The 16,106-nt window shown below is 32.3% G+C and overlaps 1 protein-coding gene across 3 annotated transcripts in view; it reads left to right on the plus strand.

Annotated features, from left to right (window-relative positions):
- Positions 1 to 16,106, plus strand: part of COL11A1 (collagen type XI alpha 1 chain) — a 233,700-nt gene that overhangs the window by 207,687 nt on the left and 9,907 nt on the right. For 2 of the 3 annotated variants that reach the window (XM_034932204.3, XM_003808494.7), the window contains exons 55-63: positions 3,163 to 3,216; positions 3,385 to 3,492; positions 3,993 to 4,046; positions 11,947 to 12,000; positions 12,889 to 12,996; positions 13,550 to 13,603; positions 13,713 to 13,748; positions 13,841 to 13,894; positions 15,413 to 15,662. In XM_034932204.3, coding sequence (XP_034788095.3) covers positions 3,163 to 3,216; positions 3,385 to 3,492; positions 3,993 to 4,046; positions 11,947 to 12,000; positions 12,889 to 12,996; positions 13,550 to 13,603; positions 13,713 to 13,748; positions 13,841 to 13,894; positions 15,413 to 15,662 — 772 coding nt within the window. Of the gene's footprint in view, positions 1 to 3,162; positions 3,217 to 3,384; positions 3,493 to 3,992; positions 4,047 to 6,987; positions 7,088 to 11,946; positions 12,001 to 12,888; positions 12,997 to 13,549; positions 13,604 to 13,712; positions 13,749 to 13,840; positions 13,895 to 15,412; positions 15,663 to 16,106 lie in introns of those variants that run through there. The other variant, XR_008626073.2, reaches the window with a different exon arrangement.

A 16,106-nucleotide genomic window follows, 5' to 3' on the forward strand; every position in this document is an offset into this window, starting at 1 on the left:
TTATTCCTTTAAGCATGCACGTGAGTGATCAGAAGGTAAAGTGTTAGAAGAAGCCATCCCTCTCTCATCAACTCACACTGTAAGATTCAGATCAGAGTCTAGGTTTTTAGGAAAATCCTCTATACTGCCAAACTGGATCATTGTACCTATTTTGTACACTGATCTCATCTTTGTTTATTTTAGTGTTCTATTTGTTAATTTTTGTATCTGTGTTTGTGACTAAATTCTGTGAATTTCTTAGGGATTTGATTTTACATGTTATTTATATGTATAACACATTCTGGAATATAAGGGATATTTAAATGTTTGTGACATGAGTGGAAAAATGATTAAATTACAGAATCATACTGTAAAACTTGAATAGTGGAAAGAAGATTATATTAGATGCTTTATATGAAGAATAGTTCTCTTGAGTAGAAAAATCTGTTATCACAATAACTACTGGTGGAGAATTAACTAGGCCCTATTTTAGTGTGTTATGTTTTTATGAGGTATTTTTCAATAAGAACACTCATTACTTCATGAAAGTGCAGCAAGAGCTCACCAGATTAAGTTTCTGCCCCTTCGTTTATGCAAACATATGAGGAATAAATTATTGGGACAACAATTTGTCCGTAGGCATTGTCTTTGTTTTGTACTACTATAACAGAATAACACAGACTCTGTAATGTATAATAAGCACAGATTTATTGGCTGAAGGATGGGACATCCAAGATTGAGTGGCCACATTTTGCATGGGCCTTGTTGCAGTGTCATACCATGGTGGAAGGACAAGGAGCAGACTTGAAAGAGCAAGACATCAAATTCACAGCCTCAGTTCTTTTTTTTTTTTAGACGGAGTTTTGCTTTTATTTCCCAGGCTGGAGCACAATGGTGCAATCTCGGCTCACTGCAACTTCTGCCTCCCGGGTTCAAGCGATTCTCCTGCCTCAGCCTCCCGAGTAGCTGGGATTACAGGTGCCCACCACCACGCCCAGCTAATTTTTTGTATTTTTAGTAGAGACGGGTTTCACTGTGTTGGCCCAGCTGGTCTCGAACACCTGACCTGAGGCGATCCGCCTGCCTTGGTCTCCCAAAATGCTGGGATTACAGGAATGAGCTGCTGTGCCTGGCTGCCTCAGCCCTTTTATATTTATTATTAATCAATTCATGAGCCCTCATGACCTTAACACCTTCTATTAGGTCCCACTTGGCTTACTACTCTCTCAGGAAAAGTATATCTGCTTTTGTCGTCATTTTTCTTATTTTTTTGTCATCTGGAAAACATATGAGGAATAAATAAAATTGGGAAAAACGAGAAAAAGAACAGAACAAAGTCATTTAATAAAATTTTTACTATGACAGATATTTGTTCACAGAAGGAAGAAATTATTTAGGGACAAGAAGCCCTTTATTTTAATCACAATTTAGTTGCTGTATTGTCATTTAGTTATGTTAAAATTCTCTGGGCTCTTCTAATACTGATTTTCTTTCTCCTTGGAAGTAAAGGTGATATTTTCCTTCCGATTTTAGACAATAGATGGCTTGCTTTTTTAAAAGCCATGTATTGATATATCTTTTCTACTATAAACTTCATGTTTGTAAATGCAATCTTTTCAGGTTAAGCCCACATATCATTATGTTACTAGTTTAAGGAAAAACTGTCATTGAATAAGGAAAAGCTATTATTTCATTGAATGTCATTATTTCTATTTCCCAAATAATAATCATTATTATTGTTGTATCTACTTTGCATATGTTATTATTTAATTTAAAGATCACACCAAAATAATTTCTGGCTCAACATTTTAACAATAGAACAAATTTGAAATTCATGGCTCAACACAGAATTCCTTTTGCTTAAATATGAAATTTGAAAGATGTCCTTTGAAGTTGTAATGTATATATTATTATTAGCATATTGATTCCACCTCAAGAGATTACCCATAGAATTTATACATTTTTTATCTTTGGGTTGAGGTACAATGAATGTCTAATAATAGATAGTTATAGGAATGATATTGAGAAAATCATTACTAATGATGTCATCATTGACTCTTTCTGAGATAAAATGAGTTCATGGAATTGAAGTGCTTGATACTCATTTTATTCATCTTTACTTTGTGTGTAAATTCATGGGGTACACGTGCAATTTTGCTATACTGATATTACATTGTGATGAAGTCTGGGCCTTCAGTGCATCCATCACTGAAGCAATGCACGTTGTACCCTCCAAGCAACCTCTCATCATCCACCACTATTGATACTCAGTTTAAAATACGATATAAAAGGCTGGGATATATTCACCATTAAAATATTAATATGGCATCTGAAAAGGAGCAGTCACCCTCCTGCCTCACCTTATTCTCACCAATTAACACCACCATGACTACTCTCTGCAACCACCAACCCCAATCTCAGTTAATGATTTTGAGCACAATTTATTATGAAAATTAAAGTAAATGAATGGAAAAACAAGACAGTCTGAGGGAAAAAAATGAAAAGCAGTTTCTTAGAGATCATTAAGTTTCTTTTTCTGTCATTCTGTACTTATGCTTTTGGATGGCATCTAAAGTGTAATTTTTTTTCAATTTTACTTCTAATATTAGGATTTAAAAAGTGATATTTGCTTTCATTTTACCTATTTATGTGAATTGCATAGTTCTCAAAAATGAAAATACTGTGTCTGTTGACTATCATAATTTAAAATATTGTGTTTCTTTAGTTGTTATGTGATCCTGTAAGAATGCATGAACATATACATGTTCTAAGATTAAGGAAGGGGCCATTCTTAAAACACATATGAGAATAAAAGTAGAATACAAGTAGATATATTAAATTAATTTCTAATAATAAACATAAATGATATATCAGTATTTAACACACTCAGGGTGGCGATTTTAATTCATCAGCATTTCTTTAAAAACTTTATTTTTACTGCTTTCTTATATTGATGTGAAGTGATTGTAGTATACTTAATTCGTGCTGTTTTTCAGTATTCTAAGAGGAAGTTTGTACATAAAATGGGTTTTGATTTTCGTTATTATGTTTTAAACCAAATAGTGATAGAAAACTACAATTTATTCATCTGTTACAAACTGAAGTTTAGTGTTTGTAAACAAGTGCTCATTAACATTACTTTTATATGTGATACATATTTTACAATAAATCTTATGTCTATAGGGTCCTCCTGGAGCTGCAGGTGCAGAGGGAAGACAAGGTGAAAAAGGTGCTAAGGTAAAAAAAAATAATATATACATTATATATATAATATATATATTATATATAAGGTATTATATTTGAAAATTTCATGCATAAACTGATCAACTTTTTTCAGTACATTTAATAAAATAATAAAAGTATTTTCTCATCACTAATGTGCTCCCATATTTTACTTTCTAACAGGGGGAAGCAGGTGCAGAAGGTCCTCCTGGAAAAACCGGCCCAGTCGGTCCTCAGGGACCTGCAGGAAAGCCTGGTCCAGAAGGTCTTCGGGGCATCCCTGGTCCTGTGGTGAGCATCTGTGTTAAAAAGATGCCATTTTGAAAATAACATTTTTATTTTAAAAAAATTTTGAATGAAGGTGCCTATGTTAGCATTATTTCATAAGTTATCATGTGGATAATTTTGTGGGAATTCTGTAAATATAATGTAAAAAAGATACTCTTCATATATTTAAGTATATCATTTATTTAATAAGTTCATGGTGAAACACTAACTTATAAAAAGAAAATAGAAAACCAAATTTTAAAATTTCAGTTATGTGAAATGTTTATATATATACCTATGTGTATATATATATATATATATATATAGGTGTGTATTTGAATATAGACATATACACATAGTAAAGACACAAAATTATTTACAATATTTGTAGATGTCCTCCGTATGGCGGAACTGAAGGGTGATATTTCCTTTGTTTTCTTATTGTTTTTCTAAAATTTAAAATAAATAAATAAATATGTATTATTTTATTAATTTTAAAAATCAATCATTTTTATTTTCTCTAGGGAGAACAAGGTCTCCCTGGAGCTGCAGGCCAAGATGGACCACCTGGTCCTATGGTGAGTAAGATCTTTTCAGTCATTTAAAAAGTGAGAATTTCTAAAACAAAATTGTTTATTAGCTAGAATTTTTGACATTTTAGTTTATAAATAGGTTTGTATTTTTTCTAATAGTCCAAGAAGTATATTATTTTGTCTTAGAGGAAAGTAATCCTAACTGATAGGTATATGGAAAATAAACCACTTGATCAGAAGATTTGTTTCTTTCTTATGCACTTTGGATGAAAAAAAATATTTCCACTCTGAATGAAATGCCACTAATGATCCAGCCAGTGTTTTTCCTAGTCTGTATAGTTCCCTAAAACGCTTGCAGTTACACTTATTTTCCTGGCATTTCACTTTAAAAAGTATGCTGGCACCGGCATAGAGTGATTCTTTGACCAAACAAATTGTTCTCTTCATGAGTCATACAGGCTGAAACATAAAACAATAAAACCCAGTGAAAAAAGATATGGCTACTGTAACACTGAAGCTTGGTCACTATCATTAAGTCTGTGTGCAAACAACATGCTTGAGAAATGCAATAAAGTATTTTGTTGACTGGGATACTATTCATAGGTGGAGTTTATTATAGGATCCGAGGCTATACTTGATACAAATTTGGGCAAAAAGTGAGAATAAAAGACTTGCCCTTTAAAATAATTCCTTACTAGGTAACTTAGTTGCTATATATATATATAATATGTATTTCTTATGGTTGAGATTTTTCTTTCTTTCTTTCTTTCTTTTATTATTTTTTTATTTTATTGTATTGTATTTTTAAATTATACTTTAAGTTTTAGGGTACATGTGCATGGATGAAATTGGAAAACATCATTCTCAGTAAACTATCGCAAGAACAAAAAACCAAACACCGCATATTCTCATTCATAGGTGGGAATTGAACAATGAGATCACATGGACACAGGAAGGGGAATATCACACTCTGGGGACTGTTGTGGGGTGGGGGGAGGGGGGAGGGATAGCATTGGGAGATATGGTAGAGATTTTTGAGTGTCATTATGCAGTAATAGTTAAGTGTGGAGTGATTAATCAAAATGGCAAATCATACATATAGCACACGTATGTGTGGTATTAGTTAAGTCCTTCTATATGATATTTTAAAATTTATTCAAATGCCTTTTATCATAAATATATTAATTATCTCAGAGATAGAAACATACGCACAAAGCCACATCACAACTGGGATTCACAATTCACTCAGGAAAAATTTTGGTTATTCCTTTTAACAAAGATGCCACAGCATCTTTGGTATGCAAAGCATACCTACCAAATATTTCATAAGTTTTAAAGAGATTATTTAAACTTTCACTGAAGAATTTAAAGATCACTTATTTAGTAACTAGATAAAAGTTATCAAATTTTGGCAGATTTCAAACAGGAGATGATCAGTTCTGCCTATTATCTCATCAGCTTAGGAAAAGGGCCCCGGCTGAAGCAGGAGCAGCTCCACATCTGTACCATTACTTATGAATATTCTCCTTAGATATGATAAACTCATAACTGCCCAGAGTCAGAGCCTGGAAGGAAAAAATACCTTGCCTTAATGTCACTCTAAAATTTGCCAGAGATTTTTTCTTGTTATTTCAGATTTTCCAGTAAATATTTTGACCTTTCTGCAGATGAAATAAAAAGCGCCATGCTGGAGATTTCCTTCAGCTAATATTAAAAATAAAACCTTCTGACATACCACCTGATTTGGCATACAAACTTTTGTATTTTTGTCTTTTAAATAAATGTGAGTTTACAGTGCAAGAGGACAGAATAATTTCCAAATCCTTTAGGTAAAGTGGAATGATAAACATCAGAATTGGGCTGCATGGGCACATTCCATTCTGACTGCTTGTTTTATGGCGAGTACTTATGATGTGAATATAATGTGTAGTTTTTTTCATAGCTTTAATTAGTCTTGACTTGTGATATGTAATCTCAATGAAAATGCTACTTGGTCTTCATGAGGTGAGGATGGGCAGATAAATCATCTTCAAAATGCCATTTATGGCAATTTAATGAGCCTTTCAACTCAACTAAGAAAGATCTATTTTAGTAGGTAATTTTTAAATCAGAATGAGAAGTAACTTATTATGGTTACTAGTTAAGGTTATCGACTCTAGAGCCAAACTCCTGGGTTCAGAAACAATCACTACCACTTACTTGGTGGATGACTTTAGGAACATTACCTTTTTTTTTTTTTTGGCTTTAAGTTCTTCATTTATAAAATGGGAATATTGCTAGCCTCTATCCAGTGATATTTCTAAAGTTTAAATGAGTTAAATTGGGATATGGATATCTTCTACCCCATGGGGTTCTTAAGTTAATTAAATGAATTGCTTGTAAATCACTTGTATATCACCAATTAGCACTAGTAGCACCAAATCAAGAATCATTAAATGAATGAAATGATAAATATGTTGAAAACCAATCAATTTTTATATTCTTAGTGGAAAGTAACTAAATTTGACCTCATTCACGCATGTGTGTCATCAATAAACCTTATGCAAGTTGTTGACTATTAAAGCAAATGGAAGAGATCAACAAGTACAATTATATTTACAAAAGTTAGAGTGTTAACATGTTAAGTACTGTGATAGACTCAAGCAGAGGATACTAGATATACACAGAGTTGGACCATTTAAATGTAATTTCCTCTAGGGACCCTTCCCTGTTTAGAAATCTGATATGATTATTAAAGAAGGAACAGAGAGGTGTAAGTGTGGATAACACAGTGGCTGTGAGATTAACAAGATTTGGAAATTCATAGAGGTTTCTATTAATCTCTGAAATTAATCTGCGTGAAAGCTATAATAATAATACTTTATCCATGATGAATTTTTTCCTCATTATAACATATATTCACATCCATATCCACATCTACACAGGCTTCAATTTGCTTATCACTGGAGTTCCACAAGTACCTATTGGGTCTCTTTTCCCCTTCTAGAAGCTGCCTGTAACTACCTACTGTATTGTTTCTACTGGTGAGATAAAGCTACCAAGACATTCCCCTTTTCCCCACCTTTTAAATACAACCTAGCTGTACAGTAAGTACAACTTACCTACTTTCATCTCTCCAGATTGGCAGCTACCTACTTAGACAATTGAAATATCTAACAGAGCATCCATTACACACATAGATAAGTTTAACAATTTTATAGGAAGTTTCTGGATATGAAATTCTTTGGGGTAGAGTAAAACAAACTGATTTTTTAAACTCTTAAAATGATTTCTGCTTGGTGTCTGCCCACACTATGTTATCAGCTCTGCTAGAGTCAGATGTGATATAGTATTTATTTTTTACTTGAAAAAGTACATATTTCACATGGTAAAAAACTTGTTTGTAAACATGAATTCAACTTATATTTACATTTGTATATGTGTATGAGTGTACACACACACACACACACACACTACAAATGTATACTTAGATCACCGTATGGAACTGAAGATTGACAAATAGCACATAAGGGTTGGGCATGGTGGTTCACGCCTGTAATCCCAGCTACTCGGGAGGCTGAGGTGGGAGAATAGCTTGAACCTGGGAAGCGGAGGTTGCAGTGAGCCAAGATCACACCATTGCACTCCAGCCTGGATGACTGAGCGAGACTCTGTTTCAAAAATAAAAAAGATAAATAGCACATATGGAAGCTAATCAAAAGCTAAGGATGATGATCAGCCTATATAAATAACTCTATTGGAGTTTGTTTTTTTAAGTGGGACTCTGCTACAGTCGGTATAATATAATTTTATTAGGGTTTCTTAAAGGATTTTTAAAATTTTCATTAGAATTTTGTATTGGTTGAATTATACTACTATTTTAGTAGTCAACCAACATTAAATGGGAATAAGACTGAATGTTTCAGTATTTATTTATTTATTGAGACAGAGTCTCACTCTATCACCGGGGCTGGAGTGCAGTGGCACAATCACGAGTCACTACAACCTTGTCCTTCTAGGCTTAGGCGATCCTCCCGCCTCAGCCTCTCAGTTAGCTGGGGCTACAGGTTTGTGCCACTGCACCAGGCTAATTTTTGGCATTTCTAGTACAGATAGGTTTTTGACAGTTGCCCAGGCTGCTCTTGGACTCCAGGGCTCAAGCGATCCATCCACCTCTGTCTCCCAAAGTTCTGGGATTACAGGCGTGAGCCACCAAACCTGGCCAATTGAGTGTTTTAAAGAGAAGAATGAAGATGTCTAAATTCTACCCTCTGATACAAAGTCAAAATTAAAATGATTTAGTCACTTTTAAAACTAAAATGTATTTGATTTTTTGAAGTCAGAATTAACATCTGTCTTAGCTTTAAGGTTTTATTTTGTTTTGTTTCGTATTCTTTTAAAACTCTATTTGTTTTAATGCAGCTGAAAAATTATTTAGCATTTATGTTCAAACAAGATTATTTAGTATTATCACACATTTCTGCTTTTGATAACAAAATGTTAAGTAAAATATCTGATCGCATTAGTTTTTAAACAATAAAAACTTAAAAGATAGGATGGGATACTGAATTAGAGTTTATTTCTTTAATGCTACATTTAAGTTATCTGTAGACAAGGGTGATATTGGTAACATTCCACAATGATTAAAAAGGTTTAAATAAAAAAGCGTTTGCTTTTCACCAGATTAAATATTATTCCACAATTTTATATTTTAAATAAAGTGTAGGATCTGCAGTTTCTTTAAATTTCAATGAACTAGAGTTTTGAAATGCAGATCAAAGCAAATATTCCAGAAAGCATAATACTGCAGGGGAAAATGTTTGCTTGTGTATTCTAGACACTTAAGAATGTATCATCCCTGTTTTCCTTTTTACTTTATTACTTATGAATTATGTATTTCCCTGGGGGTTTTCAATTTACAATATCCGAAAGAGAAAAATAGAAAATATGTATAGTTAGAATAACATTTTTATATGCAGAGTTGATGTTTTTGATCTGTTTCAGGTTCAGAGGGTTATTTATAACTGCTCTCAATATCATACCAATTTCTATTTCCAGCTGATGAAAATAAAAACTGATTTTATTTGTCAAATTCATCTTTAGATGTAGTTTATAATGTTACGAGAGATTATTAGCTTAGATAAATTAATATTCATTATCTTCAACTTCATGAATAATATTTATGGAAAGGATTTTTAATGCATTTAAAACACAAATAATGTCTAATATATTTTTCACTAAGCTTGAGCAATTAGAATCACTAGTAGTTCTTTTCTTGCCATTTTAGCTTTTTCTATTAGAATGGGATGAGAAAGTTGACAGGTATTTATCTGCAGCATATCTAAAACTAATGATAATAATTCAAATTTATATTATGCTTCACTGTTTATACAATTTTTACTATGGAGAGCGAAGCCCCAGTAATGGGGAGATAACTATATACTTGAAAGTGAATTTGACAATTTCACTGTGGTCTTTTTGTCTGAGATTTAACAGGGCGGGATGATTGTTTATTCTTATACAAAAGAGAATGTAACTAAATTCATATAAATTTGACTCTGAGGATTAGTAATTTTCTCCTTATTAGAAGATTATTATTAAGCATATCTACACTTAAAACTGCATGTGCTTGTATGAAAATAACTTTTGTCTGTTGTTAATTGAATAATATAGGGAAATTGTCCACTTTAATACTTAGAGAATTCCAAATTCAGTTATGAATTAAAAAACATAAATATACCTAATAATAGTCTAAAATACCATTGTTACACAAGGGCTAATTTATATTAACACTATTCTTGCTCTTTCCTGATATTCACAGTTTTGGTTTGAGAAGCAGGCTTCAGAAACTAAAGAACAGGGAGGGCCCATCCTCATTCATGCAGCAGCTCTATGAGATAGGAATTGTAGTCCCCAGCTTGTAGATGAGAAAACTGAAGCTCTATTTGTCCAATTAATTTAAATAGCTAGGAAGAGAGTTTGGTATCTATGCCAGACCTTATCTATTCTGAACCCCTACTTTTCCTAGTACATCATACTGCTTGGATCAGATCCATAGTTCTTAAGGCTTTAAATTCACAAAAATTATGGACCAGGATATAATGTGCTTTTTTTACACTGAAGAAATAGTGTTTCCAGATAGAGGAAAATATTACTCATGGTAGCCTTGTAGAAGATACAATAGTGGTGACTCATGATGTACTTTGGTAAAAGGTTAAAACAATTTGCTGTCATAGAGCCATGATGAAAATTATTACTGAAATTATAATTGAGCTAATTGAATTCTCTCAAAATAATTCTAATTCATAGAGAAACCATATGAACAGTTTGCTTTTGTTGCTCCGTGCCTTAGGACTTGCGGCAAGCAGTAGTGACATAGTGACATATCTAGGTTATCGTGGCCCTAATTTCATGAGTCACATATAAATCACTTTTTTAGCATCAGTTTCATTTCCAACAGCATCTGTTGCCTGCGTAGTTTCACTTGTATAATTTCACAAGGACTGTATTTTGTGTTGTCTTCAAAATTGTAGTACAACAATTTGGCTTGTTAGTGTGGTGTGTTTTTGTGTTTTGTTTTTTTTACTTTTTCTAGCGACAGGGTGTTCCTCTGTCACCCATGCAGGAGTGCAGTGGTGTGATCTTAGCTCACCAAAGCCTCAAACTCATGGGTTCAAGTGACCCTCCTGCCTTAGCCTCTCAAGTAGCTGGGACAGCAGGTGCACACCACCAATTATTCTAGTTTTTGCTTTTTTTTTTTTTTTTTTGTAGACAAAATGTCTCACTGTGTTACCCAGGCTGGTTGCAAATTCCTAGGTTCAAGCGGTCCTCCCACCTCAGGCTCTCAAATTGCTAGGATTACAGGTGTGAGCCATTGTACCTGGCCTAGAGTATAACAATTTATAGATAAAACAGTTTGTTCGAAAGTCATCGGTATGAAAATTTCCTTGGGCGGGGGGCAGGACAGAGTTGGTTGCTAAAGTCATGCCATAATAGAATATAAGTTAAAAGGATAAATGTCTTAGTCTGGGACTATTAAAAACGTTAAATTATTGAAATAGAAGTATATTTATATAAAAATAAATTTCTTTATTAATTTCATAAATCATTTAGATATGAGGTGCAATTTAGAAATTACAGCTGAAAGTACCATCTTGATGTAGTTTGTAACGTCTTATACTTTAGCTTAGAGAAATTAATAGTCATGATCTCTAATTTCTTCATGAATAATATACATGCAATATTTTATTGGGATTATTAAGTATTCTTAGTATATGTCTCTCTCCAGTAATCATAGTGAAGGACATCTGATTTCAAGAGAACAAAGAATAAGAATTGAGATCAGAATTCAGAAAATTGGCCATGGCCTAGAAGAATTACAGAGTTCCATGTTTTAATTTAGTAATATAGGAATTATCTTCTTATTCTATAGAATATTATTAGGCAACCATTCTAACATATACAAATAGAGGTTGTTATTTAAATACAAACCAAACAGTGTATTAAAATTTTGTCTATTTTTTTCCTGTGGTTATCAAAAATCTATTGACTGTTCAAAAGTTTATTGAGTTTTTTCAAAAATGTTACTAAAAATATCATAAACTTTTAAATTCGTGTAACATAAAAATGTTTGAGAACTGGATATATAATTTGGAAATCCCTTCTAAAACTAGTGTACTTAAAAATTGACACATTATTCTTAATTGAAAAGCCATATAACCATATTCTATTTCTAACTTTACATTCATTTAATCAAAATCATCAATATTATGGTTACAAATTAAACCATAGTGTTTTAAATATATAAATTTACTTAGAAGCCTTAAAAATAAAGCAACATTAATCATTACTATTTTCAACTCCATATTTTCAAAACCAAACTAGGTCTGTGACTAGTTATAGGATTCTCTAATTCATACCTACTCTGTTTTAGTTTTTGGGTTTTTTTTTTTTTGTTATTATTTAGGGACCTCCTGGCTTACCTGGTCTCAAAGGTGACCCTGGCTCCAAGGGTGAAAAGGTGAGAATAAAAGAATGTGTTATTAATAAAAGAATATGCTTTTATATACTAATAGCCCTGCTTTTGCAGATTAAAATAATTCAAAAGAAAATTTCAAACAATATCTTCATTCTAACCCTGAAAAAAGCTTCAATCCTTAGCTTCCCAGATGTATGTAGAGGGGAGAAAATATGCAAATAGTGAAAAATGTGCTGGAATTCAGTGCTATATCTTCTCAAGGTTCCATTATAGCAACCATATGTACAAAGCATATGGTTATACTAAAATAACTATTCAGAAAATAAACAGACTGAATAACAAAATATCTATTTTTATGTTTTTAAATGTGAAAATAAAAATTTTAAACTAGAAATATCTTTCAAATACTAATTTGATGTACTAGAATTTATGCTGAGTTGCACCAAGTACTTAGAGAAATTAGCCTTTTTAAAAATGGTATTATTATTGTTTGGATTACTTTTAAATCTTCAAATGCCTTTTAAAGACTGCAGAGTCTCTGAAGAATAGAAATTATTTCATATTAAATGAGATGCCTATTAAAATAATGAGTTTTCTGTTATTTATTCAACTTATATTATAGGAGATCATTATTGGTTTAGAGATTCCTCAAATGGAACACTTAAAATGATATTTTTAGAAAGCATTTTGTTTTGTAATATTTCCAATGCTTAATAAAGCCCTCACTTAAAATAAGCAGTAAAAGATCCAGTTAGGTGATGAGAAGGAGATTCTTAACTGTATATTTCATTCAGAAGGGTATTTTAATGTTGTTTTATCAGCATTGTTCATTTTTATGCTTTAGAAATTTAATGTGCAAATATTTTATAACTAAAATTTTATGAAGATAGTAATGTACATGTTATTATTTTTTTTCTCTGCCTTTCAAAGGGACATCCTGGTTTAATTGGCCTGATTGGTCCTCCAGGAGAACAAGGGGAAAAAGGTGACCGAGGGCTCCCTGGAACTCAAGGATCTCCAGGAGCAAAAGGGGATGGGGTGAGTAAAAATATAGGTTATTTTTTCTACTCATTTCCAATAATACACACACACACACACACACACACACACACACACACACACAGTCCTTTAAGTATGATCAAAGAAACAATTGAGAGTGTCTTAATTCTAATTTGTTTAAGTCAGTAATGTTCTTAAAAAGATATTTTTATTCAACCCTAGAGTAAATAAATTTTAAGATATTTAAGTTAGAAACCATAAAAATTACAGTTGAGTATTATTTAAACAAACATGTACTAAATTCCCATCACCTGTATATCATATTCTGAGGGATAAAGGAATATACACATAAACACATATAGATTGAAAACAAAAACCTCATTGATATTGTAGCAACATAGGAAAAATTCTGATTATTTTGCACAAGTTATTTTTTAGATTCACCATGGAAAAATGTTTAAGCCATTCATAAATATTTTTGCATTCTCTAAATTTTACAGTGTATGCTGTTATGGAAATATTGAAAAGTTATGAAAACATGAAAATGAAATAGCTGAGAAAATCCATTTAAATTGGCTGATTCTCTCTCTAGGGAATTCCTGGTCCTGCTGGTCCCTTAGGTCCACCTGGTCCTCCAGGCTTACCAGTAAGTACAAGACAAAATAACCTTATAAGGTAGGGTTAAGTTACAAATATAACAAAGAGATACAAATGCTCCAGATTTTTATCTGTGCTTTTGCATTTGCATTTTGTAGGGTCCTCAAGGCCCAAAGGGTAACAAAGGCTCTACTGTAAGTAGTTTTCCCTTTGACAATTTAATTTTGCATTGAAACCTATTTAATTGCCTCTTCTTTATTTATGTCCTCTCTCTTCTTTCTAACAGGGACCCGCTGGCCAGAAAGGTGACAGTGGTCTTCCAGGGCCTCCTGGGCCTCCAGTAAGTACATGTTAACAAGAGTGATGTTCTGACAGTTCGCATCTGGAAGCTGCCAATGATTTCTCTGAATTTATAAGACAGACAAGAAGCACATTCTGTCAAAAGTGCTGATTTTATAGGAAACATTATATCATTTAAGTAATCAAGTCTACATGCCAAGACTCAAATTTTAATTGATTTCACTCTTCAAATATAAATACCTTAATTGTATATTATAGTCTTGTTTTTATTAATTTTTCAGGAGAATCATATACTATTTTGTCACATTAATGAAACCAACTTATTTTATGCCATAAAGATACATTTTTACTTGACTCTAGGAATAATGACAAAAATTCAGATGCTTTACATTTTTTCCTAGTGCATTATAAAGATACTAATAAAAACAATAGTAATAGCTACCACTTTATTAATACTAAAATGTTCTAGGCTTCACATAACTAATTAAATGGTAGAATTAAAATATAGGTCCATGGGAAAGAAATGTTATTCTTCTTTCTTGAGCTAAAATCTTTCCAACTATATGTATACTAGTTTGCTAGGGCTACCATAGCAAAGTACCACAGAGTCGGTGGCTCAAACCACAAAAATGTATTGTCTCCCAGTGTTGGAGGCTAGAAGTCCTAGAACAAGGTGTCGACAGTGTTGGTTCCTTCTGAGGTCCATGGCGGAAGGGTCTGCTCTGCACTTCTCTTCTTGGCTTGTGGTGGCTGTCTTTCCCCTGTGTCTCTTCACATTATCTTCCCTCTTTGGGTGTATCTGTGTTTAAATTTCTCCTTTTTATAAGAATATCACTTATATTGGATTAGGGCCCACTCTAGTGATGTTATCTTAACTAATTATATTTTCAGTGACTATATTTCCAAATGGGATTACATTCTGAGATACTGAGAATTAGGACTTCAACATTACAAATTTTTGTGGGATACAATTCAACCCATGACAATATGATAACTATTTGATATAGCTCTGCTCGTAATGTAAATTCAAGTCTGGTTGCATTGATTTTAAGTTTGTTAATTTATAATGATTTAAGTCACACATATTTGAAGCAAACTAATGTGTACATATTTCTTAAAGTTTAATGTTTTATAATATAAATTATCATCAAATATAATAGACAGTTGATTAGATAGCTCAATAGCTTTAAAGTGCTGTTCTAATCCTCAGAGACTTTACAATCTAGTTGTGGAGTTAGGGCATATAAATGATGACTAATTAATAAACAAGAGACTAACATATGTAACATATCTACACAAATCTGTGCTATATTATTATATAGATAAAGGGCGAGAAATCATCTAACTTATTCACCTACCTCAATATCTCCACCAAGTTCATCATAGAAGAATCTATGATGTTTATATATTTATAAACTTATCCTATAGCATAAATTTTGTAGCTAATGAAAAGCTAAACCAACTAATTTCTTATAACAAAAACATAACCAGTAATAATTAATATCTGCAGAATATTCCACTTTATGAAACAATTGCTCTCACATTATCTTCTTTACAGGGTCCACCTGGTGAAGTCATTCAGCCTTTACCAATCTTGTCCTCCAAAAAAACGAGAAGACATACTGAAGGCATGCAAGCAGATGCAGATGATAATATTCTTGATTACTCGGATGGAATGGAAGAAATATTTGGTTCCCTCAATTCCCTGAAACAAGACATCGAGCATATGAAATTTCCAATGGGTACTCAGACCAATCCAGCCCGAACTTGTAAAGACCTGCAACTCAGCCATCCTGACTTCCCAGATGGTATGTAAATAATACATGACAAAGCAAATGTACCGAGCCCCTGAGTTTCTGAGGTGCATTGGCAGCTCATTCATTCTAGTTAAATGTTTAATACAGTCTCTAAATAAAATGAAACAGTTATTAATTATCTTCTAGACAGAAAAAATCATTTATACTGCATAAATCAAGATTTGCTTTGGAAAATCCTTGTCTGTTAAATGGGATTTTATTAAATTATGACAAGATCATTTTTGGATGATTACAGCTAACACAAATGTACTTTGCTTGTAATAACTATCACAGAATGGATACTGTGTATACACACATGTGTATATTGTAGTATGATTACTAACTTCATGTTAATGTGAATACTTACATTAATATGATTATTATTTTAGATTAATATGAATAATATGGATATGTGTAAATAGCATAACTGATGTATATTTGATCTATCAGTTTGGC

Source organism: Pan paniscus, chromosome 1 (assembly GCF_029289425.2).
Source record: "Pan paniscus chromosome 1, NHGRI_mPanPan1-v2.0_pri, whole genome shotgun sequence".
Taxonomy (NCBI): Eukaryota; Metazoa; Chordata; class Mammalia; order Primates; family Hominidae; genus Pan; species Pan paniscus.